Source organism: Amphiura filiformis, chromosome 13, assembly GCF_039555335.1.
Source record: "Amphiura filiformis chromosome 13, Afil_fr2py, whole genome shotgun sequence".
In the NCBI taxonomy this organism is placed as follows: Eukaryota; Metazoa; Echinodermata; class Ophiuroidea; order Amphilepidida; family Amphiuridae; genus Amphiura; species Amphiura filiformis.
The window spans coordinates 57,900,733-57,925,790 of NC_092640.1; the positions used below are offsets into that span (position 1 = coordinate 57,900,733).

The window sequence follows — 25,058 nt, forward strand, 5'->3', positions numbered from 1 at the left end:
TACTATAATTCACCAGAATCTGTTTGTGTATCTGTTTGTCTGTCCGCCTCTTTTCTCGGAGACTGGGGGTCGCACGTTCGTCAAACTTGGTGGGTGGGTGCAGCTTGGTATGAGGAAGAACGAGTTTATATTTTTTAAGGTCAAAGGTCAAGGCCGGGGTCAAGTCCAATTGAAGTCTAATTTCAAATTGCCCCTTTGGAGCTCAAACTTGGTGGGTGTGTTGACCTTGGACTAACAAACAAAAGTTTCCACGGTGACCTTTTCGTCAGACCTACGGTTAAGAGGTCATAGGTCAAAAAAGGTAGAAATTTCAAATTGCCCCTATGGAGCTCAAACTTGGTGGGTGGGTGGATCTTGGACTAACAAACAAAAGTTTCCACGGTGACCTTTTTGTCAAACCTACGGTTAAGAGGTCATAGGTCAAAAAAAAAGGTAGAAATTTCAAATTGTCTCTATGGAGCTCAAACTTGGTGGGTGTGTTGACCTTGGACTAACAGACACAAGTTTCCACGGTGACCTTTTCGTCAGACCTACGGTTAAGAGGTCATAGGTCAAAAAGGTAGAAATTTCAAATTGTCTCTATGGAGCTCAAACTTGGTGGGTGTGTTGACCTTGGACCAACAGACACAAGTTTCCACGGTGACCTTTTCGTCAGACCTACGGTTAAGAGGTCATAGGTCAAAAAAGGTAGAAATTTCAAATTGTCTCTATGGAGCTCAAACTTGGTGGGTGTGTTGACCTTGGACTAACAGACACAAGTTTCCACGGTGACCTTTTCGTCAGACCTACGGTTAAGAGGTCATAGGTCAAAAAAAAAAAAGGTAGACATTTCAAATTGCCCCTATGGAGTTCAAACTTGGTGGGTGGGTGGATCTTGGACTAACAAACAAAAGTTTCCACGGTGGCCTTTTTCGTCAGACCTACGGTTAAGAGGTCATAGGTCAAAAAAGTAGAAATTTCAAATTGCCTCTATGGAGCTCAAACTTGGTGGGTGAGTGGACCTTGGACTAACAAACAAAAGTTTTCACGGTGACCTTTTTGTCAGACCTAGCCAAAGGACGCACCCTGATTCTGAGATCTGCGAAAGCCAATAATTATGATAGCCGAAAACCGCGAGATACGGGTAACCGCCTAGTTACACAAATTCACCAGAAAAGGATTTAATAATATCAGGGGCTATTGCTTCCGTTATTCGCCCCAAAGGGGAGGGAATAATGCCCCCAAAGGGGAGGGAATAATCTTACCCCTTTGGGGAATCATTTTGTGTTCTGAAAAAAGTAAGAGAGCTAGTTTCAACAGGAGTCAAAGAAGATTAAAATAAAATAAACTAATTTAGGGGGGAAAAGTCTAGCAAATATTATGTAAATAATATGGAGATGGGCTATTTTTGGAATTAAATAAATGGTCATTGAATTAGCTGGAAGTGACTGCTTTAGGGTTAGTGAACACTCAAGTGTTAATTGGGGGAGAATTATAATGGGTATATATCATAAGTATGTACATACTCAGTCCCTTAAGTTAACCCATCCCCATCCAAAAAAATTTGAAGGGAAACCAGTGAATGCTTTAGCATTAGTGGCGTAACCAGTGAGGGCCGGGGGCAAGCTGCCCCCCACAAAAAAAAAATGGGAAGAAGAGCAAAAAATAGGGAAGGGGAAAGAGAGAAAAAGACGGAAGAAAAAGGGTAGGGGAGAAGAGAAAGAAAGAGGGACGAAGAGAAAGGGGAAGGAAGAAGAAAAAAGGATAAAGGAAAGAAGAGGAAAGGGGAGGATAAAGAGAAAAGGAAAGGAAAAGAGGGACAAAGAGAAAGGGGAAAGAAGAAAAATAGGGAAGAAAAAAGTGGAAAATATCTATACTACTTTCATTTTGAAATTTGTACTCATAAACACTGATTTTTTAGCTTCTAATATTCCAAAAATCAGGAGCTCCTGGGGGGCTCTGCTTCCTGGACACCACCGGGGCTTTTCCCCTGGAACCCCACAGGCCACAAGCCCTTGCACTGGTTATGCCACTGTGTAGCATAAAACAGGAAAGCAGTAATTTGTCCCTGTCTGGGCAAAAGTGACTAGTGGCCATACTATGATCTAGGTATATGATCAAAGGATCTGGTTTATGCTTTGCATACTAGTATTTTAATATAAAATCCATTTTCTTTTCAGTTTGGACTCCTAACTATATAGGGAAGCATTTGAGATTCTAAGGGAAGACATGTAACCCCCAATTAGCTAATTGTTGATCTTGTCTTACAAAGTGTCACAAAATGTGGACCAGGGTAACATTAACATTTTACGGCCCATGGATGAAAATTGATGTTGGTATATTTTGATGCATTGTGTAGGCCTATATTAAATTTTACAGAGGTGGTTTAATTGTTATTTTGTAGGTGTAAGTCTTTTGTCGAGGAACCAACAACTCAGTATGAAGAAATACACAAACCAGGTAAGAACCACATGCAATTCTCGCTATTCACAATAAGGGCGCCGCCAGCGGTTTGCGATGTAATCGTGATGTATCATGGGAAAAGGTCGACATCCAAGTCCGCGCAATACGAATATTACCATGCTATTACATAGGAACACGTGACAATATTTTTTAGTTTGTCAATATAACGGTATTACACGCAAATCGATAGAGAAAAAATTAATTGTGCACATTTCAAATCACATTATTAAGTATTATTGAGTATCGATTCGTCACGATTACATCGCAAACCGCTGGCAGCGCCCTTATTGTGAATAGCGAGAATTATGCCACTGTTGGGTATGCATATGTATGGGGATACTCACAACCTTGGCTTGTTGTCATCACAGTAATATTGGTCTGCCAACTTTTTGGAATTGCTTGGTGTGAGATATTGTCAATTAAAAATGTGTATTCGGTGTGCGAGCTCGGCATGCTTAAGGGAGGATGTGTCTCCCTGAACCATGTAAAATTCTCCAACATGAAAGTTCCAATGAAACAATTTGGTGCACCATATTTACACTGTTATTAATAAGTTATTGGTTATTTTCACCACATATAATTTTTTGCCAATGCATGAGATTTTACCACTTCGGCAACTCTTGGCGTAAGATTTACTACCTTGGGGTTTGATTTTACTACCTTGGTGTGAGAAAGCGACCAAATGCATGATATGATAGTTGGCAGCCCTGAATAACTGTAACATTTCCCTAAGAAATAGCTTTTCCACAAAATATTAGTTTTCATTGTGGGATATGTCCGCTATTTATTTTGAGCTGAAAAAATGAGACAAAATAAAGCAAATCGCTATATAATGCTAGTGCTTATGTCAACAATGGGGGTCACTCCGTTGATCATGATGTGTTATGTCCATACGCCATTTACATGTATGTACAGTGTTATGAACATTGCGTATGTATAAGTATAAATAAAACAACAGGACACATTGTTTTATTTAAAAAAGGCAAATGAAAACCACCAATCTCACATTTATGTCCATTATTATCCCTCCCCATGTCCCTCCCTAGGATAAAATTAGGGGCTGTGCAACAATTATGAGCACTGGGGGAGGGTAAAATTTGGGGGGAAAGAATATTTTGGGCAGCCAAGAGCTTTTTTTGGCAAGCTGAGGGGGGGTGGCAATTTTTGGATATGATTACCGAATAGGGTGCAACTTGCTAGACTTGAGTCCAGTCCTCGTTTACAAAGTTTAGGGTTGGGGTAGGGCAGTCTTGTAATAAGACTAGTAGAGTTGCACCCTATTCAGCAATCGCTCCAATTTTTGGCACACATCCATGGGGCACCTGCTAAATTAAATGTCTGAAAAGGCTAAACTAAACAGTTCTGAAACGATTAAATATGCAAAACTAAAAAAATCTTTAAAATTGGACAATTATTGTCCAAAATGTTGACATTTTGCTTGTTTTTAATTTTGCTGTTTATTGATATTAATTTGATTATAAATTCCTTCTACAGGTGATACCAGATATGAAGAATTACCACCAGTTGTTGAAGTGGAGTTTGACATGCCATTCTTACCAACCGAAGAAAGGTATAACTAGACTTAGCTATGATCTAACCCACGAACACAGCCGTGTTGTGACCCCTAATGACCTTTGGCCCCAAAATATATGAAAACGCCCATAGACATTGGTTAATGTCAATGCATGGGTGCACGTACGTGGCACCACTTTGCTATATGTTACTTGTGGCAGAAGGGGCATTTGGAAGGTTTTTCGTCTCAGACCGGAAGTGACCCCTTAATGACATTTGACCCCAAATAAAAATACCACATATGAATTGAGTAACCACAATTCATGTGTGAACATACCATTACTGTCCTATGTTTTTCTTAGCAAATAAAAAAATTTGAAGGTTTTTCGTTTTATACCGGAAGTGACCCCTTAATGACATTTGACCCCAAATCTGTGAGGACCTCATAGACACTGGGTAATAACAATGCATGCGCCAGATTTTTTTTTTTTGCGAGCCCCCGGGTAAAAGCAGGGGCGGCCAAAAAGAAGGGGCGGAAGAAGAAGGGCGGCAAAAACAGGGGCGACAAAAACGAAGGGCGGCAAAAAGAATTAGTAAATAAAAAAGGGCGGAAACATTTGATAAAGCATAAAAAAGTTTGAAAAAATGGTACTATACATGAAAATGTGCTGCTTTTAGGGCGCTAGCGCCTGAAACCGTTTTTTTTTTTTTTTTTGCTCTTCACTTTTCAAACGACCGAAAAAAAATTGGGTCAACCTTTTCGGGCTGTTGAGGAAGGGGCGGCAAAATTGAATTTTCTTCAGCCCCCCGGGGTTGGGGCGGCCACGGTACGCCACTGCAATGCATGTGTGCAAGTGGTGTCACTGTCCTACGTAATTTGTGGGAGATGAAGCATTTTAAAGGTATTTCGTTTTATACCGGAAGTGGCCCTTAATGACCTTTGACCCTAAATAAAAAAAAACACATATACACTGGGTAACCACAATTTATGTGTGAATATACCGTTACTGTTCTATGTTTTTCTCAGCAAATAAAAATTTTTGAAGATTTTTCGTTTGTGTAAAAACTTCAATATTCAGATACACATATGCACACTCATCAGTGGTGTAGCCACATATTGGGGAGCACTGATCATGATTGGGGGGCACCGGGTCTGATGGGGGGGGCACAAGCCGTTTTTCGGCCATTTTCCTATGGAATTTTTAAAATTTCAGATCGATGGGGGGACTACGACACTTGACTATAACAGTTTAGTTATATGCACAAACCAGGGAACATGTTAAAAACTGGACTTTGACCAAAATTAAGGTAGTATTAAGTTTCATGAAATCTCACAAAGCCCATTTAATTTTGACACCCAAAACTGAGTCCAAAATGTAAGACCGACTTACCAATATTTTGATGTTAAAAAATCTTGATCCTGCTGCTGAATGTGACTCAAAACCATTTTCTACATTACATTTTTTTTTTTTAAAAGAGCACCCTTTAAAAAGTCCATTGTGCTGCCAAAATGACTGTTTATCCCTTGTAAGTCATTTGAATGATATAAGCTTTTAAAATGTTGCATTGAATTGAATGGAAATGGCTGTTGGTTGTAATACTGATTGTTAATTAATTGATGAATCATAAATATAATGAAATGCAATGATTTTGCTTTCAGGTCATCATGTGAAGAGTCAGATACGGAGATCACAGATGAGATGGAGAGTGCTGCAGGCAGAGTATGGCGTAGGAAGCTGCAGGCAGAGATGGACCAGATTTCCATCGATTTCCAAGATATCACCGCCGGTCTAGAAACACGTACGTCTTACTGTTAAAATTCCTTTCAGAGGTGGATTTAAGACAAAGGACCTATAGTCAGCAAGAATGCCCCATGAATGCAGTCTTTCCTTTTAATGTAATATATCCTGCTAGACGATAAGCTCTCTACATAGCCCCTCCTATTTAGTTTACGTGTGCGTGGACATCCAGGTCACCTCCTATATGTAACCTACATAGGATGCATGGACACCCAGGTCACCTTCTAACGCACCTACGTAGGAGGTGCGTGGACACCCACAATCCCGCTCGAAAAGCTTGGGACAGTTTGTTGATTTTACGCATCCCCACTCCCCTTATTAAATGTTGAAGTACAACATCATAAATATGACCATATCTCCTAAATGCGTTGTTCGATTTTGATCATTCTTTCAGCTATGAATAGATTAATAAATTTGCCATCTTTTTATATACACGGTTTTATAAACTTGTCAATCCTTTTATTTTTAATATAAAGATGTATGCAAATTCACGTTATCAATATTAGGACAGTTTGTTTATTTCACGCATCCCCGCTCCCCTTATTCAATGTTGAATGGTGAAAAATAGTGGAAAGTGGTTGAGGTCAATCTGTGCTCCAACATTGTTTCGGGGGCGAGGGGGAGAGGAGCAAACAAATACATAACATGACCTATGAAACCTATCATGTATTTTCAGCGTCATGTTCAATTCACAGGAATTTGATCTTTCAAACATCATCTGTCCCAACGATTTTCGCACAAGATTGCAGGTCACCTTCTATGTAACCTACATAGGAGGTGCATGGACACCCAGGTCACCTTCTATGTAACCTACATAGGAGGTGCGTGGACACCCAGGTCACCTTCTATGTAACCTACATAGGAGGTGCGTGGACACCCAGGTCACCTTCTATGTAACCTACATAGGAGGTGCGTGGACACCCAGGTCACCTTCTATGTAACCTACATAGGAGGTGCATGGACACCCAGGTCACCTTCTATGTAACCTACATAGGAGGTGCGTGATTACCTGGGTCACCTCCTATGTAACTTACATAGGAGGTGCGTGGACACCCAGGTCACCTTCTATGTAACCTACATAGGAGGTGCATGGACACCCAGGTCACCTTCTATGTAACCTACATAGGAGGTGCATGAACACCCAGGTCACCTTCTATGTAAGTTACATAGGAGGTGCGTGATCATCCCGATTAGAAGATGCGCGGACATCCCGGTTTCTCATGACCATTTCCTCCATTTCAGTTGTCATAGGCCTACAATACAGGTTGTATCTCAAACAATGTTACAATCAAGAGACAAAATATTATATAAGGGCTCTCTTTGCTTACCCAACCCAACTTGAATGTTTTCATCCCATCTTGTTTAAGCATATACATCCAAAGATATGTTGATTTATGTAGGATAGAAAATCCTAGCTGGTCCGCTTATCCCCAATTGGGGATGCCACTGAGCTTCTGTCTCTTGAGGCCCACATCCAGTATTTGCGATCCTTGTGGGTAACTATTACTATTATTTCTAATATTATTTACAGAAGACGTGTGTAATTCAGTTATTACAGAAGACGTGTGTAATACAGAACCGTTACCAGCTACTTTGGCAGGGCCGTTCCGACCATTAGGCCAGGTAAGGCGGTCGCCTAGGGCGGCGAACGCAGAGGGGCGCAAAAAAGGGGGCGAAAAAAGGAAGAAAAAAACGGGAATGGAGAAAGAAAAAGGAAGAAAAAATGAGGGCGGATAAAAAGAAAAAATGGGAGGGATAAAAAATACAGAAAAGAAGGAAAGCGGTCGTGGGCAGCAGTGACGTATACAGCGATGGGGGAGGGGGCAGGTGGGGCACCATCCTTAGGGGGCGCCGAATTGACCAATTCAGTATCGATTCTGCACCCCTCCAAGCGATGAAAGTCAAAATTTTCGCACGCTTCGCGCGCATTTCACTACAAAATCATTTTAAAGATCAATTAACAATAATTAATTACAGCCAAACTTTATTTGTGGTAGACCCTATTCAAAATGAATCAATTGACCAATTCAGTATCGATTCTGCGCCCTCCAAGCGATGAAAGTCAAAATTTTCGCGCGATTCGCACGCATTTCACTACAAAATCATTTTAAAGATCAATTAACAATAATTAATTACAGCCAAAATTTATTTGTGGTAGACCCTATTTAAAATGAATCAATTGACCAATTCAGTATCGATTCTGCGCCCCTCCAAGCGATGAAAGTCAAAATTTTCGCGCGCCTCGCGCGCATTTCACTACAAAATCATTTTAAAGATCAATTAACAATTAATTACAGCCAAAATTTATTTGTGGTAGACCCTATTTAAAATGAATCAATTGACCAATTCAGCATCGATTCTTCGCCCCTCCAAGCGATGAAAGTCAAAATTTTCGCGCATTCCACTTGAAAATCATTTTAAAGATAATTAATAATTAATTACAGGCAAAATTTATTAGTGGTAGGCCCTATTTGTGGAAATTTTCACAATAGTTTCAAGAATCGGGGTTAGGGGGCGTCACAAGCCCTAACTGCGCCACTGGTGGGCAGTATACAAATAGGTCAAAATTGACCAGTTTTCAAGGGGGTAACCACCTTTAACACTTTTTCTGCCTCCGCCAGGAGGTAGTTTGATTTGAAATTGACACCTAAAATGCCGCACATTGCGCGGCATGTAGGCCGATTGTACAAATTTATATTCTGACAAGTACTCTAATTTCCGCCCAATATCGAGAGCCCAATATATATCCCCCACCTCTCTGCGCCATACATAAATTCGCCTATCGCCATTTCCGAATGTTCAAAAAGATAATCACGCTTCCTCAGCATGTGCAATAAATTAGCATTAAAATTAATCTTATTCTATAGGGATTCTAGAAACACCTAGCACGTGGCGCCAATGGTGCGGGTCTATCAAGTTCATGAATTATGCATTAGAAGTTTTTCAAACTCATATGTTGTATAATTGAAGACCGAATTAAAAAGACTAGCTTGCGTATACCGTCCCGTCAACCAGCAACCAATCACGGCACGCCTTTGTCATGACGTCAGATGCAAACTAGTCTTTTTTTAATTCGGTCTTTAATTATAGGTTGTAGCCTCAGCGCTCATCAGCAGCTTTATCGTTGAAGGCAAGATGGAAAACAGTTATGCTGTGACAATGGGAATACACATCAAACAAGGTTTAATTTCATGATTAGGCCTACATGAAATCTGATTATCAATGGAAAAATTTTGGCTGGAGAAGTTGAAGCTGACGTTCATGGCGACACTTTGGATGTGATAATTTGACATCATGGATTGTTTTGTGCAAAATTGAGGTATTTTTGTGCCATTTAATACGCGGTGAGTCAGCAGGCCGACTGGCATGCATGCTAGGCTCGACTAGGCCGCAATCATCGTGCATGCGTGTCTACATCATAATAATAGTTGAAATGATGGGATTGAAAAGACCGGCTAGCTATTTGATTTCTCTGCATACGAGATGTATGTGCTGCTGTAGTGCCGTGTTCAACGTACATACGGCATGTCATGATCATGATGATGTTTGCAATGTATGGTACGATACGCCTAGCCGCGCCTATGGCCGGCTTCATTGCTGTAGTAAAGTATTGCAACTTTATTGCGTTGATATAATTCGGAATAATTCGTTCTAAAGTATTTGCTTCCCCAATTCCCATACGTGGTTGGTCATGTTGGTGGTATGTAGGCCTATGTCAGTTTTTTACATTCTACTGAGTACTGTTGCAATATTTTTGCATGCATGAAAAACTATGACTGAGAAATTTGCTTTTTGTTTATAAAATAAAATGCAAGAATCATCTTTCCCCACACAATACTTCTTACAAACAAGGTGTTGATATTGGCCCTTTCGATGCAAAAAAACAAAGCACAAATGAAGGAAAGAAAACAAAACAATAATGTTTTTGATTTTTTATTCAATTACACATACAAAAAAAGTAATGGCCTATGAAAAGACTCCCCCTAAATATAATATTAATATTAATATTATTTTAGTCCTGAATACAAAATATAATAAACAAGCATAAAAGAATCTGATACAAAAATGTGTTACTCTGAAACGTTACAATCGTAATTTTCAGTCACAAAATTCCACAAGAAATGACTCTTGATACAACTTAGGCCTATATTTAAAAAACAGAAACGGCTGCCTGCATCTGGAACTCTTCATATCTGAGAGTTTGAAGGTCTTATTTCATACATCAGAATTATTTGCAAGATTGCAAGATGGCTTTAGGTGACCATGGCCCTATTGGCTAATGCACAAATTTAGATTTTCTTTCTATTTAAATAATACTATAGTATGTTAAAACTTATGCCCTGTAGATTACATTCGGTTCTTGAGATATGGCCTGTCAAAATGGCGCGAAACCAAAACAAAAAATTGGCAACAACTTTCTTTTTATTTTCTATATTTTTGACAAGTCCAGTTGCCAGATGATTTTCTAATTCATGCATGAATTATGCAAAGTAAAGATTTCAGATAATCAGATACAATTAAAAGAGCTATGGTACTGAGGCATGGTACATGGGTAGAACACACACTATACTACAAAATTACGGTTGCGTTTTGGCAAATTTCAATTTGCATAATTAATTAGGGCCACTTATTAGAAAAGTTGATTAGGGCCCTAATTAATTATGCAAATGGAAATTTGCCAAAGGCATCCATTTTATTTTGTAGCCGATCTGAACATTTTACTTTGTATAATTCTTGCATATATAATTAGAAAATAAGGCCTACCTGACAACATTGCATAACAAAAATAAATGAAAGTTGTTGCCAACTTCTTGGTTACGTGCCATTTTGACAGGCCATATTTTGGTAACCGAATATCCGATTAAAATAAAATTTTCAGTTTTGTAATCAGGAGAGAACGGGCTCACATATTTCAATCAGACAAAAATCTATATCCAATAGCGTTACCTTAAGGGGTTGTTTGGAATGACAGGTGAGTCAGGGGTCAAAAACAAAATTTTTACCATTTTGAAATAGGCACATGTGTATGTATGATCTGCCATACAAAAATTAAAAAACAATACCTCAAAGTATCATTTTTAATGTTTTTGTCATAATCACACTATTCTACAAATTTCATCTGTTTGTACCGGGGGCGTGTCTGTTGCCAGGTAGGCCTACATGACAGCATAGACACACGTTACAACCTTGAAGAATAATACAGAATTGTGACGTTATATTCTTCTTAACCTATCTTAGAACTGCCTATTATTTCAATTGTTATACTGTTCTGGTTGGTTTATTGCATATACTGTATAGAAATTATGCAATATGACGTCGAGCATGACAGAGTCATCTTCATTCAAATAAAATTCAGGTACCCGTAAGGTACCACGGAGCAATTCGCACGATAATACAATAAAACAGATGAAAGGTATGAATGGTTGTGGAATCGAATTGCAGACCTGTCCCTCTGTCACCTTAGAACTGCATCTCGTAGGCAATGGTAGGTAATAAACCAACCGGAACGGTATAACAATTGAAATAACAGCATGTCTTGGTCTCAATTCAAGATGTGCAATTTGGACACACCTACTCGTTGGCTGATTTATACTTCAACAGTTCCTCAAAGCTATATCAGAAAAGCCACTATCTCATTGTTCATTGGCCCGCAGTATGCGCTCGCCCCGGGCACTCAACTTTAGAATTGATGGGTATATGTGCCTACAAGCGTCGCGAAGTAGGCGCATATCAGTACAAAACGTTGGGTTTTTTTTATAAAAAAAAAGGGTCATTATGTACAATCAAAATGAAAAAGGGGTCATTCATTGGGTATAATATTTTGAAAACTGAAGGTGCCTGGTCATCGGGTATAGTCGGCTTCAAAAGAGGGGCATATATTGACAGGCACATACCGTCACCTCTAAAGTTGATGCCCCCCGGGTGCTCGCATTATATTTTGTTCATGGCTCGGCTTTTAAAACTCCCACACGTCACAATAAGGCTATTGAAAAGTGTATAGAATAGCTAATGATAGACCGGTCCCTGCGATTAGTCGCGGACCCGAGCGACAATATAGTAAACACATCGAGTTTATAACACAAGTGACAGAAGTCGTGAATTATGGAGGGTTTCATTGAACTTCTACCAGCAAAATATGGAATAATACTAACACAAGACACCAATCGAGATGATGATACCAGCCATAATGGAAGGCTTGTATTTGACCTTCTTATGAATCCAATTTCGTGACGAGAAGTTAAAAAGGTAATGTATATTTCAAGAAATTTGGGTTCAAAAATTCCGTATCAGCTCGTATCATCAATTCCGTAAATATGGCGTATAGAGGCACAACTTGACAATAAACTGAACTATTTAAACGTAAAGGACGCATTGGATACACATAAATTTGTGTTTCCTTGCTGGCGGAATAGTTGCAAAACTCTTTTTTGTCAAAAAAGTTGGACAATTTATGAATTATGATTGGCAAAATAGCGAAAGGAAATAGACTTTTCCAACCATGTAAAACTACACTGGGTTGTTGACATGGTCGACATACATTAAGGCATATGCATGTTCCTAAAGTAGGAGGTAAGTACTATAATTAATTGTTTAAAGGGCTCAACATACCAGCAAAAGGTCATAGGGTCATCAGAGTACAGGGACTTTGTGAAATACTGGGTACAAAAAAAAAGTGTGTGAGCCGATATGCAACATCAAATATAAAAGCCGATTTACATAATTTCCCATGACCTTACAGAAGTGATCGTGCTCAAATATAAAACTATAGAGTTTGGTCCTTGATATGCACCATCAATTGTGTACTTGTGATCAATATTGCTAGGCAAACAATCACAGCAAACATGCCAAAATCCTCCCATTTCTCCTCCATTTACACACATATAAACCCATCCCTTAAAGCTAGCATTATAAGTGTCTCCTTAACTAATAACAAAAGCTGCCCACTGGTATCTTGGAGGCATTGTCTTTTTTTAAAGACATTTCTTGTTTGGTATGCTTCGGTGGGGCGGCAGGGAGAGGCTTTGCCTAGGGCGGCAAAATCCCTAGGAACGGCCCTGGACTTTGGTGAGTATATGGTATAATAAGAAATATATATCAGGATAAATTTATTATTGATTTATAATCACAGGTGTACAACTTAATTATCATGCTGGACAGCTTCAGATAGATTTATATTATAGGCTGCGCTTTTTGGAAAAGTCCAACATTAATTAGAATTATCCAATTTCATCTAAACAAGTAGACTGAAAAGGAGGACTTAAACAGATGTATAGGATAGAAAAGTTGCATCCTTTCATCAAGTGTGGCACAGTGGTTGATGTTTGTGACTGTCTGGTACCAGAAGTCCTGGGTTCCATCCCAGTGTAGGCAAAAACTGGTGCCAATAAGGGTAATAGTCGGGCTCTCATTCACGCGCGGATGGGAAATAGTGTTCACTTTATGTTTGATACGGTTTCTAGACTGAAATTTTGCGTAGAACACGCTCCCGTAGTCCACTTTAATTAAAAATGTGCCCAAAGTGCTTTTTCCGGGGGTGCCCATACAATGGGGGTCAAAATTACTAAAAATGTATTCTAAGGCCCATGGTGGTGATTTTAGTGTCTAAATATATGTTTATGGACATGAGAAAGTCATTTAGACAGTTTACGAAATCCAAAATGGCTTCCTTATGTTCCAAAATTCAAAATGGCGGCCAAAATGGTGAATTTTAGCCAAACTTATTTGAATGGCTTTTTCAGGCCAATGGTGGTGATTTGAGTGTCTATGAATATGTCTGTGGACATGAAAAAGTTATTTACATAGTTTATCAAAATCCAAAATGGCTGCCATATACAAAAAAAAATTCAAAATGGCCGCCAAAATGCCGAACATTATTCTAACTTATTTGAACGGCGCTCTTGGCCCTATGGTCGTTATTTGGGTGGAGGTATATGTTTGCGGACATGAAACAGTCATTTATATTGCTTATAAAAATCCAAAATGGCTGCCCTATGCCCAAAAATTCAAAATGGCGGTCAAAATGTCGAATATTAGTCTATATCATTTGACCGGCATTCTCAGGCCGATGGTGGTGATTTTGGTGTCCAGTTATATGTTTGGGGACATGACAAACACATTCAACTAGTTTACAAAATCCAAACAAGTTGCCCTATGGTCCAAAATTCAAAATGGAGGCTAAAATAGTGAATTTTAGTAAAAATTACTTGAAAGATATTCTTAGGCCGATGGTATCGATATTGGTGTCTAGGTATATGTTTGTGACATATAGCCCCCTATAGTGTACATGACCAAGTCATTTAGATGATGAAATCTCAAATGGCTGCCTTATGCTAAAAAATTCAAGTGGTGGTCAAAATTGCAAATTTTATATTGATTTCACATAATTATCATAGACACTCTTGGGACTTAATTTTTGTCGCCGTGTCACAATATAATCACTAGTAATTTGTACACAGATGCCCAAATTATTCAAAATGGCGCCATTAACCAAATAATCACATTTGATGTCCATTGATCTGTTATGATTTTAAAAGGTGACCAACTGTTGTATATCCCGTAAAAGGTAAACGATTTCTATCTTTAAACCGGGGTATTTGAAGATCGGCCATAATATGAAACATAATAATCATTAATATAACACAATTAAGGCAAGTGATTAACCCTAGAATTACGTAAGGGGTTGTACCACCCCTAAGGCTTTTCATCCGCCATAAAAAAACACGCGTCTTTACGCCCAAACGACTAAAACTAATCGTAGATCCATCCTGTACGCTCTTTTAAGTGATACAATTTTTACCCCAGCACCTTACCCGGGGTATGACCGACCATCAAAGATGATTGACCATAGAGGGGGGTGGGTGAGGCACACCATAGGTTTCTACAGTAAATACAGTTTCATTTCACTCTTTTAAAATTATTCCAAGATATATTGACTTTTTACTTGTTAGTTAGGTTGAAATAGTCATTTTCCTTTATATTTAGGAGAAAATTCGGTGAAAATCGCATTTTCGTAGAATTTTTGGAAGAAGATCAAAATAACCTGAATTGAATACAAAACCCACCCAAGTCCATCGAAAGTGATTTTGAGAAAACTAAAAAACAAATGTGTATCATACATGCCGTGTATAGGCCATTTTGGATTTCACATGCTAATAGACCCACGTACGTAGAGGGTTGATTTGGGTTAAACTTTTATACATATGATAGACCTATGTATAAACAACAATTTCCCATGCTTAACTCAATTTGGCCATGGTATGGACTTGGGTGGGTTGTGCATTCATTATATATTGAATTTAGCAAGCGTGTGCTCACATTATGACGTCATAGCGATATTATGAGGGGAATGTTTGTACTTCTTTAGGTATCACTGGATAGACGAGACCCATAGTTATACATTGGTACCTAATCAATTAGGGTCATAACCCCCACCTCCCCCCCCCTTCGTAGTCCGTGGTACAAAATATGGCTCAGTAGTTCTAGGGTTAAACGTACACATGTTTCCACTTTTGATTTGTTATGAATTAAATTAATATAATGTCCAATCTACTAAAAGTGAAAATTATTGTTCATCATATCTGTACTCTCCTCTCCCAATGGACACTCGCCTTCATCAGCCAAAAAATTGAGTGTAAATGCAACTCTCAATATGTTACTTCCTCTTCCGATGGTTGGTTGAGGCTGTGATCCAACAATCACAGATTGATCTTGCTCACCATTTTTAACTGGTGTAGCTCAGCACATGTCCAAGGTAAACTGGGCTAATCGTAGAACAATTGTTAAAGGGGTGCTGAGCCTTCGTCCAGGGATGCCGTTTTCAAGCAACCAGCTGTAGTTGAGAGGATATGTCTGTTTATACAAACCATAAAAGCAGTTAACCATGCCATTTGCGACGATTTTCTGCATGGTCAAGGAGCCTTTGCGAGGGAGTGAACTTTTAGGCGTTTCTTCCTCATGCCTCTTATCACCATGATGGTATATAGCGACTGTTCCTTGGAGTCAGTAGGTAACTTGTTAGAAAGCCATCACATTCGCTTGTTTGGTAATAATATTGACCAAGCCCTGATATCCTTCTGATAAAGGCGAGTGTCCATTGAGCAAGGATAGATGATAAACAATAATTTACACTTTTAGCAAATTAATTTCACTCATAACAGATCAAAAGTGGAAACGTGTGTAAGTTTAACCCTATAACTACTGAGCCATATTTTGTAACACGGACTACGAAGGGGTGGGGTGTTGCAACTATTTCAACCTAACAAGTAAAAAGTCAATATATCTTGGAATAATTTTACAAGAGTGAAATGAAATTCATGATGGGCCTCACCTCCCCCACCCCATGGCCATCTTTGATGGTCGGTCCTACCCCCGGGTGAGGTGCTTGGGCAAACATTTTATCACTAAAATGAGCGCAATGGATGGATCTACGATTAGCTTAAGTCGTTTGGACGTAAATACGCGTATTTTTTTTTATGGCGGATGAAAAACCTTTGGGGTGGTGCAACCCCTTTAGTTCTAATGTTCATCACTTTACTTATTGCGTTATAATGATCATGATGTTTCATATTATGGCCGACAAGGTCTTCAAGTGCCCAGGTTTAGAGATAGAACTAGTTTACATTTTACGGGATATACACCATTTTCAATCGTCTTTGGACTACCTTTTTAAATCATAATAGATCAATGGACATCAAATGTGATAGTGTTAGTTATGATAAATGTTAGTGTGATAAATGTTCCATTTAAAAGTGATTATATTGTGACACGGCGACTTAAGATTTAAAACAAACAAGAGCTGGGGTGTCTATATGATAATTAGATAAAATCAATATAAAATTTGCAATTTTGGCCACCACTTGATTTTTTTAGCATAGGACAGCTATTCTAGATTTCATCAACTATCTAAATGACTTGGTCATGTACACTATAGGGATCTAGACACCAATATCGCTACCATTAGCCTAAGAATATCTTTCAAGTAATTTTTACTAAAATTCACTATTTTAGCCCCCATTTTGAATTTTGGACCATAGGGCAATTTTTTCTTATTTTGTAAACTAGCTGAATGACTTTGTCATGTCCCCAAACATATAACTGGACACCAAAATCGCCACCATCGGCCTGAGAATGCCGTTCAAATGATATAGACTAATATTCGACATTTTGACCGCCATTTTGAATTTTTTGGCATAGGGCAGCCATTTTGGATTTTTATAAACAATATAAAGGAATGTTTTATGTTCTCAAACATATACCTACACCCAAATCACGACCATCGGCCCGAGAGTGCCGTTCAAATAAGTTAGAATAATTTTCGGCATTTTGGCGGCCATTTTGAATTTTTTCGTATAAGGCAGCCATTTTGGATTTTGATAAACTATGTAAATAACATTTTCATGTCCACAGACATATTCATAGACACTCAAATCACCACCATCGGACTAAAAAGCCGTTCAAATAAGTTTGGCTAAAATTCACCATTTTGGCCGCCATTTTGAATTTTGGAACATAAGGAAGCCATTTTGGATTTCGTAAACTGTCTAAATGACTTTCTCATGTCCATTAACATATATTTAGACACCAAAATTACCACCATTGGCCTTAGAATACATTTTTAGTAATTTTGACCCCCATTGTAGGGCACCCCCGGAAAAAGCACTTTGGGCACATTTTTAATTAAAGTGGACTACGGGAGCGTCTTCTACGCAAAATTTCAGTCTAGAAACCGTATCAAACATAAAGTGAACACTATTTCCCATCCGCGCGTGAATGAGAGCCCGACTAATTATGATAACAATTCAGATTACGTGCAGCCAATAGGTAGGCCTATGTGAGACTTCATGGTATGAGTTGTAAATAGTATGCACAAGACAAAGAAGGACATGCACAAACAAAACACGGAACATACACTATTAGGGGATGAACATTAATATTAATTCCGCCATGGGGAGCCACGATTAGTCGAGGCTCCCCATACAGATGCATTGAATATAAACGGTTAACGGCACCCCTGTCCAATACCTCTATATTTCTTTTTTGAACCTTTACCACCGCACAATTTTGCCTTTGGTAAATCTCGCGTGTGTGACGGTTGGTTGGTTGGTTAACATTGAATCTCGCGCTCATAACAGCATTTTTTCCCGGTCTTTCAGTAAAAAACTATATGACTGCTTGAGTAGTCCAATATGAGAATTTAATTTAGAAGTTTAAATGGTTGAATACATGTTTAATTGTAAAATGATAATAACCATAGTCCTATTTGTTTTTCTTTTGAAACAGGACCTGCTGAAACTGACAAGAAAGATGACGAAAATAGGGAAGTTGAAGCACCCAAACCAGGTATATATACACGAGTTAGTATGGAGGGCGTTGCTATACTTTAATGTCACTCTTTTCTTGGGGATACCAAGCCAAATGGGCTACAGAAACGGTTCAACCATACACAAGATACTATTACACTAAAAGATATGGGAGGTGTTTGACGTGGTGCTGAGTTCAAATCCATGAAACTGCATGTAACATTTTTAATTTAGGAGAAAGTGATACAGGGTACAGGTGAAATTTCAGAATTGCTCAAATCCTGTTGAAAACCACTCGTTAACTAAAAAGCGAAAAGGTCAAATGTCATGTTTTTGGCGCTATAGGGATCAACATTTTTTAAATTATCCTATTTGTTTTAAAATTGTCTGAAATTGTTCCTGTTGCAAAAACAATTTACATAAAGAATAGCTTATGCCACATAGGATATCTCGTTACATAGGTACCATCACAAAATTAGTTGGAGTCACCAAAAATATAATTTTTACATTTTTACTTCTAACTCAAAAATGGTGCATCACAGATAGGTCAACCGATACTGATTCCTTATTGCCAGCCAAATTCAAAATTCGAACTCAGTAACTTCAAATCGTCTTTGGACTACCTTTTTAAATCATAATAGATCAATGGACATCAAATGTGATAGTGTTAGTTATGATAAATGTTAGTGTGATAAATGTTCCATTTAAAAGTGATTATATTGTGACACGGCGACTTAAGATTTAAAACAAACAAGAGCTGGGGTGTCTATATGATAATTAGATAAAATCAATATAAAATTTGCAATTTTGGCCACCACTTGATTTTTTTAGCATAGGACAGCTATTCTAGATTTCATCAACTATCTAAATGACTTGGTCATGTACACTATAGGGATCTAGACACCAATATCGCTACCATTAGCCTAAGAATATCTTTCAAGTAATTTTTACTAAAATTCACTATTTTAGCCCCCATTTTGAATTTTGGACCATAGGGCAATTTTTTCTTATTTTGTAAACTAGCTGAATGACTTTGTCATGTCCCCAAACATATAACTGGACACCAAAATCGCCACCATCGGCCTGAGAATGCCGTTCAAATGATATAGACTAATATTCGACATTTTGACCGCCATTTTGAATTTTTTGGCATAGGGCAGCCATTTTGGATTTTTATAAACAATATAAAGGAATGTTTTATGTTCTCAAACATATACCTACACCCAAATCACGACCATCGGCCCGAGAGTGCCGTTCAAATAAGTTAGAATAATTTTCGGCATTTTGGCGGCCATTTTGAATTTTTTTGTATAAGGCAGCCATTTTGGATTTTGATAAACTATGTAAATAACATTTTCATGTCCACAGACATATTCATAGACACTCAAATCACCACCATCGGCCTAAAAAAGCCGTTCAAATAAGTTTGGCTAAAATTCACCATTTTGGCCGCCATTTTGAATTTTGGAACATAAGGAAGCCATTTTGGATTTCGTAAACTGTCTAAATGACTTTCTCATGTCCATTAACATATATTTAGACACCAAAATTACCACCATTGGCCTTAGAATACATTTTTAGTAATTTTGACCCCCATTGTAGGGGCACCCCCCGGAAAAAGCACTTTGGGCACATTTTTAATTAAAGTGGACTACGGGAGCGTCTTCTACGCAAAATTTCAGTCTAGAAACCGTATCAAACATAAAGTGAACACTATTTCCCATCCGCGCGTGAATGAGAGCCCGACTATAACTGTGTTTGCTGTGTGTATAACCTGTCCAAAACCATACTATGATCCATTATAGCCATGGGGTGGGGTGTCAGCACTCTCATGCCCATCTGAATAAAAGAAAGTCGGTTGTCCACTCCTGCTGTGGAGATCATAGGGAAGAACAGTGTCTGAAAACTGAATCATTCACGCAGTTTAGACTCCATTTCAAGTGAAGCGAGAATTAATTTTGAAACAGCACAAGCTGAACGAGAAATTTTAGCCACAAACTGACCAGCTACTTTGATTTTAAATTAATGGCCGTTTAAAAGGGAGAAATTGTTATTCTCATTTTACTTCTCATTTTCCAGATATGGAAGTTCTTCCTATACTGTGTGTGTCTGGTAATAGTTTTAATAATTGTGGGAGTCACTCTTGGTAAGTATCATACTTGGGCACCCACTTGTCCAAAGGACCACCAGTCTGAATGTTCACTAGTCTAAAAGTAGCTTTGCTGTAGTTGCACCATTATTGCAGGTTTTGTGTTTTCAATTATTTTGGCATAGTTTCTGGTTCAGTGTAACTGTTATGTTCCCACATTTTTTACCTTGGGTCTTTGGACTACGTGTATAGATATGTGACATGATCAAGGGAAATGAGTCGGATGTTGCTTATATTGCTTTTGAGATACTGGTAAAAACTTGCATCAAATTCTTTTGTGTTATATTATTTTTAGCCATTGATAAATTGCTCATAACTCGGTAACCAGGTGTCCAATTTTGATGGGGTTTGCATCATAATGTAGCATTCGTAAACTGCCAGAAAATAATGTAAAAAACTTCTAATTGAAATAATTTGCAGACATGTGACTCATTCCACTTGATCATGTCACATATAATGAGTGATGTATTTTTAGTACCAGGGGAAATTCCATTTGGAAGTTAGCATTGCGCTGGCCTGTTGACACATTATTGTATATAAATAAATCAAGCACTGTGTATTAGAATAACTTGGGGAATATGCATATGACACAAGATTGACCTATGTCAAAGCGTGTGGGGTGACCACAATGGGGTTATGAAGATTTTTTTTTTTGGCAAGCTGAGGGGGGTGGCAATTTTTGGGTATGATTACCGAATAGGGTGCAACTTGCTAGACTTGAGTCCAGTCCTCGTTTACAAAGTTTAGGGTTGGGGTAGGGCAGTCTTGTAATAAGACTAGTAGAGTTGCACCCTATTCAGCAATCGCTCCAATTTTTGGCACACATCCATGGGGCACCTGCTAAATTAAATGTCTGAAAAGGCTAAACTAAACAGTTCTGAAACGATTAAATATGCAAAACTAAAAAATCTTTAAAATTGGACAATTATTGTCCAAAATGTTGACATTTTGCTTGTTTTTAATTTTGCTGTTTATTGATATTAATTTGATTATAAATTCCTTCTACAGGTGATACCAGATATGAAGAATTACCACCAGTTGTTGAAGTGGAGTTTGACATGCCATTCTTACCAACCGAAGAAAGGTATAACTAGACTTAGCTATGATCTAACCCACGAACACAGCCGTGTTGTGACCCCTAATGACCTTTGGCCCCAAAATATATGAAAACGCCCATAGACATTGGTTAATGTCAATGCATGGGTGCACGTACGTGGCACCACTTTGCTATATGTTACTTGTGGCAGAAGGGGCATTTGGAAGGTTTTTCGTCTCAGACCGGAAGTGACCCCTTAATGACATTTGACCCCAAATAAAAAATACCACATATGAATTGAGTAACCACAATTCATGTGTGAACATACCATTACTGTCCTATGTTTTTCTTAGCAAATAAAAAAATTTGAAGGTTTTTCCTTTTATACCGGAAGTGACCCCTTAATGACATTTGACCCCAAATCTGTGAGGACCTCATAGACACTGGGTAATAACAATGCATGCGCGTATTTTTTTGGGGGCGCGAGCCCCCGGGGTAAAAGCAGGGGGCGGCCAAAAAGAAGGGGCGGCGGAAGAAGAAGGGGCGGCAAAAACAGGGGCGACAAAAACGAAGGGCGGCAAAAAGAATTAGTAAATAAAAAAAAGGGCGGCAACATTTGATAAAGCATAAAATTTTTGAAAAATGGTACTATACATGAAAATGTGCTGCTTTTAGGGCGCTAGCGCCTGAAACCGTTTTTTAATTTTTTGCTCTTCACTTTTTCAAACGACCGAAAAAAAAATTGGGTCAACCTTTTCGGGCTTTTGAGGAAGGGGCGGCAAAATTGAATTTTCTTCAGCCCCCCGGGGTTGGGGCGGCCACGGTACGCCACTGCAATGCATGTGTGCAAGTGGTGTCACTGTCCTACGTAATTTGTGGGAGATGAAGCATTTTAAAGGTATTTCGTTTTATACCGGAAGTGGCCCCTTAATGACCTTTGACCCTAAATAAAAAAAAAACACATATACACTGGGTAACCACAATTTATGTGTGAATATACCGTTACTGTTCTATGTTTTTCTCAGCAAATAAAAATTTTTGAAGATTTTTCGTTTGTGTAAAAACTTCAATATTCAGATACACATATGCACACTCATCAGTGGTGTAGCCACATATTGGGGGAGCACTGATCATGATTGGGGGGGCACCGGGTCTGATGGGGGGGCACAAGCCGTTTTTCGGCCATTTTCCTATGGAATTTTTTAAAATTTCAGATCGATGGGGGGGACTACGACACTTGACTATAACAGTTTAGTTATATGCACAAACCCGGGAACATGTTAAAAACTGGACTTTGACCAAAATTAAGGTAGTATTAAGTTTCATGAAATCTCACAAAGCCCATTTAATTTTGACACCCAAAACTGAGTCCAAAATGTAAGACCGACTTACCAATATTTTGATGTTAAAAAATCTTGATCCTGCTGCTGAATGTGACTCAAAACCATTTTCTACATTACATTTTTAAGTTATTAAAAGAGCACCCTTTAAAAAGTCCATTGTGCTGCCAAAATGACTGTTTATCCCTTGTAAGTCATTTGAATGATATAAGCTTTTAAAATGTTGCATTGAATTGAATGGAAATGGCTGTTGGTTGTAATACTGATTGTTAATTAATTGATGAATCATAAATATAATGAAATGCAATGATTTTGCTTTCAGGTCATCATGTGAAGAGTCAGATACGGAGATCACAGATGAGATGGAGAGTGCTGCAGGCAGAGTATGGCGTAGGAAGCTGCAGGCAGAGATGGACCAGATTTCCATCGATTTCCAAGATATCACCGCCGGTCTAGAAACACGTACGTCTTACTGTTAAAATTCCTTTCAGAGGTGGATTTAAGACAAAGGACCTATAGTCAGCAAGAATGCCCCATGAATGCAGTCTTTCCTTTTAATGTAATATATCCTGCTAGACGATAAGCTCTCTACATAGCCCCTCCTATTTAGTTTACGTGTGCGTGGACATCCAGGTCACCTCCTATATGTAACCTACATAGGATGCATGGACACCCAGGTCACCTTCTAACGCACCTACGTAGGAGGTGCGTGGACACCCACAATCCCGCTCGAAAAGCTTGGGACAGTTTGTTGATTTTACGCATCCCCACTCCCCTTATTAAATGTTGAAGTACAACATCATAAATATGACCATATCTCCTAAATGCGTTGTTCGATTTTGATCATTCTTTCAGCTATGAATAGATTAATAAATTTGCCATCTTTTTATATACACGGTTTTATAAACTTGTCAATCCTTTTATTTTTAATATAAAGATGTATGCAAATTCACGTTATCAATATTAGGACAGTTTGTTTATTTCACGCATCCCCGCTCCCCTTATTCAATGTTGAATGGTGAAAAATAGTGGAAAGTGGTTGAGGTCAATCTGTGCTCCAACATTGTTTCGGGGGCGAGGGGGAGAGGAGCAAACAAATACATAACATGACCTATGAAACCTATCATGTATTTTCAGCGTCATGTTCAATTCACAGGAATTTGATCTTTCAAACATCATCTGTCCCAACGATTTTCGCACAAGATTGCAGGTCACCTTCTATGTAACCTACATAGGAGGTGCATGGACGCCCAGGTCACCTTCTATGTAACCTACATAGGAGGTGCGTGGACACCCAGGTCACCTTCTATGTAACCTACATAGGAGGTGCGTGGACACCCAGGTCACCTTCTATGTAACCTACATAGGAGGTGCGTGGACACCCAGGTCACCTTCTATGTAACCTACATAGGAGGTGCATGGACACCCAGGTCACCTTCTATGTAACCTACATAGGAGGTGCGTGGACACCCAGGTCACCTCCTATGTAACTTACATAGGAGGTGCGTGGACACCCAGGTCACCTTCTATGTAACCTACATAGGAGGTGCATGGACACCCAGGTCACCTTCTATGTAACCTACATAGGAGGTGCATGAACACCCAGGTCACCTTCTATGTAAGTTACATAGGAGGTGCGTGATCATCCCGATTAGAAGATGCGCGGACATCCCGGTTTCTCATGACCATTTCCTCCATTTCAGTTGTCATAGGCCTACAATACAGGTTGTATCTCAAACAATGTTACAATCAAGAGACAAAATATTATATAAGGGCTCTCTTTGCTTACCCAACCCAACTTGAATGTTTTCATCCCATCTTGTTTAAGCATATACATCCAAAGATATGTTGATTTATGTAGGATAGAAAATCCTAGCTGGTCCGCTTATCCCCAATTGGGGATGCCACTGAGCTTCTGTCTCTTGAGGCCCACATCCAGTATTTGCGATCCTTGTGGGTAACTATTACTATTATTTCTAATATTATTTACAGAAGACGTGTGTAATTCAGTTATTACAGAAGACGTGTGTAATACAGAACCGTTACCAGCTACTTTGGCAGGGCCGTTCCGACCATTAGGCCAGGTAAGGCGGTCGCCTAGGGCGGCGAACGCAGAGGGGCGCAAAAAAGGGGGCGAAAAAAGGAAGAAAAAAACGGGAATGGAGAAAGAAAAAGGAAGAAAAAATGAGGGCGGATAAAAAGAAAAAATGGGAGGGATAAAAAATACAGAAAAGAAGGAAAGCGGTCGTGGGCAGCAGTGACGTATACAGCGATGGGGGAGGGGGCAGGTGGGGCACCATCCTTAGGGGGCGCCGAATTGACCAATTCAGTATCGATTCTGCACCCCTCCAAGCGATGAAAGTCAAAATTTTCGCACGCTTCGCGCGCATTTCACTACAAAATCATTTTAAAGATCAATTAACAATAATTAATTACAGCCAAACTTTATTTGTGGTAGACCCTATTCAAAATGAATCAATT

General features: G+C 38.9%; 1 protein-coding gene across 1 annotated transcript in view; it reads left to right on the forward strand.

Moving 5' to 3' along the window:
- Window positions 1-1,476: 1,476 nt before the first annotated feature.
- Window positions 1,477-25,058, forward strand: part of LOC140167784 (uncharacterized) — a 36,915-nt gene continuing 13,333 nt past the window's right edge. The window contains exons 1-10 of the mRNA XM_072191077.1: window positions 1,477-1,493; window positions 2,384-2,439; window positions 3,937-4,012; window positions 5,615-5,754; window positions 7,285-7,376; window positions 18,033-18,092; window positions 20,132-20,198; window positions 21,210-21,285; window positions 22,900-23,039; window positions 24,570-24,661. Of these exons, the coding sequence (XP_072047178.1) occupies window positions 1,477-1,493; window positions 2,384-2,439; window positions 3,937-4,012; window positions 5,615-5,754; window positions 7,285-7,376; window positions 18,033-18,092; window positions 20,132-20,198; window positions 21,210-21,285; window positions 22,900-23,039; window positions 24,570-24,661 (816 nt within the window). The remainder of the gene's footprint in view (window positions 1,494-2,383; window positions 2,440-3,936; window positions 4,013-5,614; window positions 5,755-7,284; window positions 7,377-18,032; window positions 18,093-20,131; window positions 20,199-21,209; window positions 21,286-22,899; window positions 23,040-24,569; window positions 24,662-25,058) is intronic.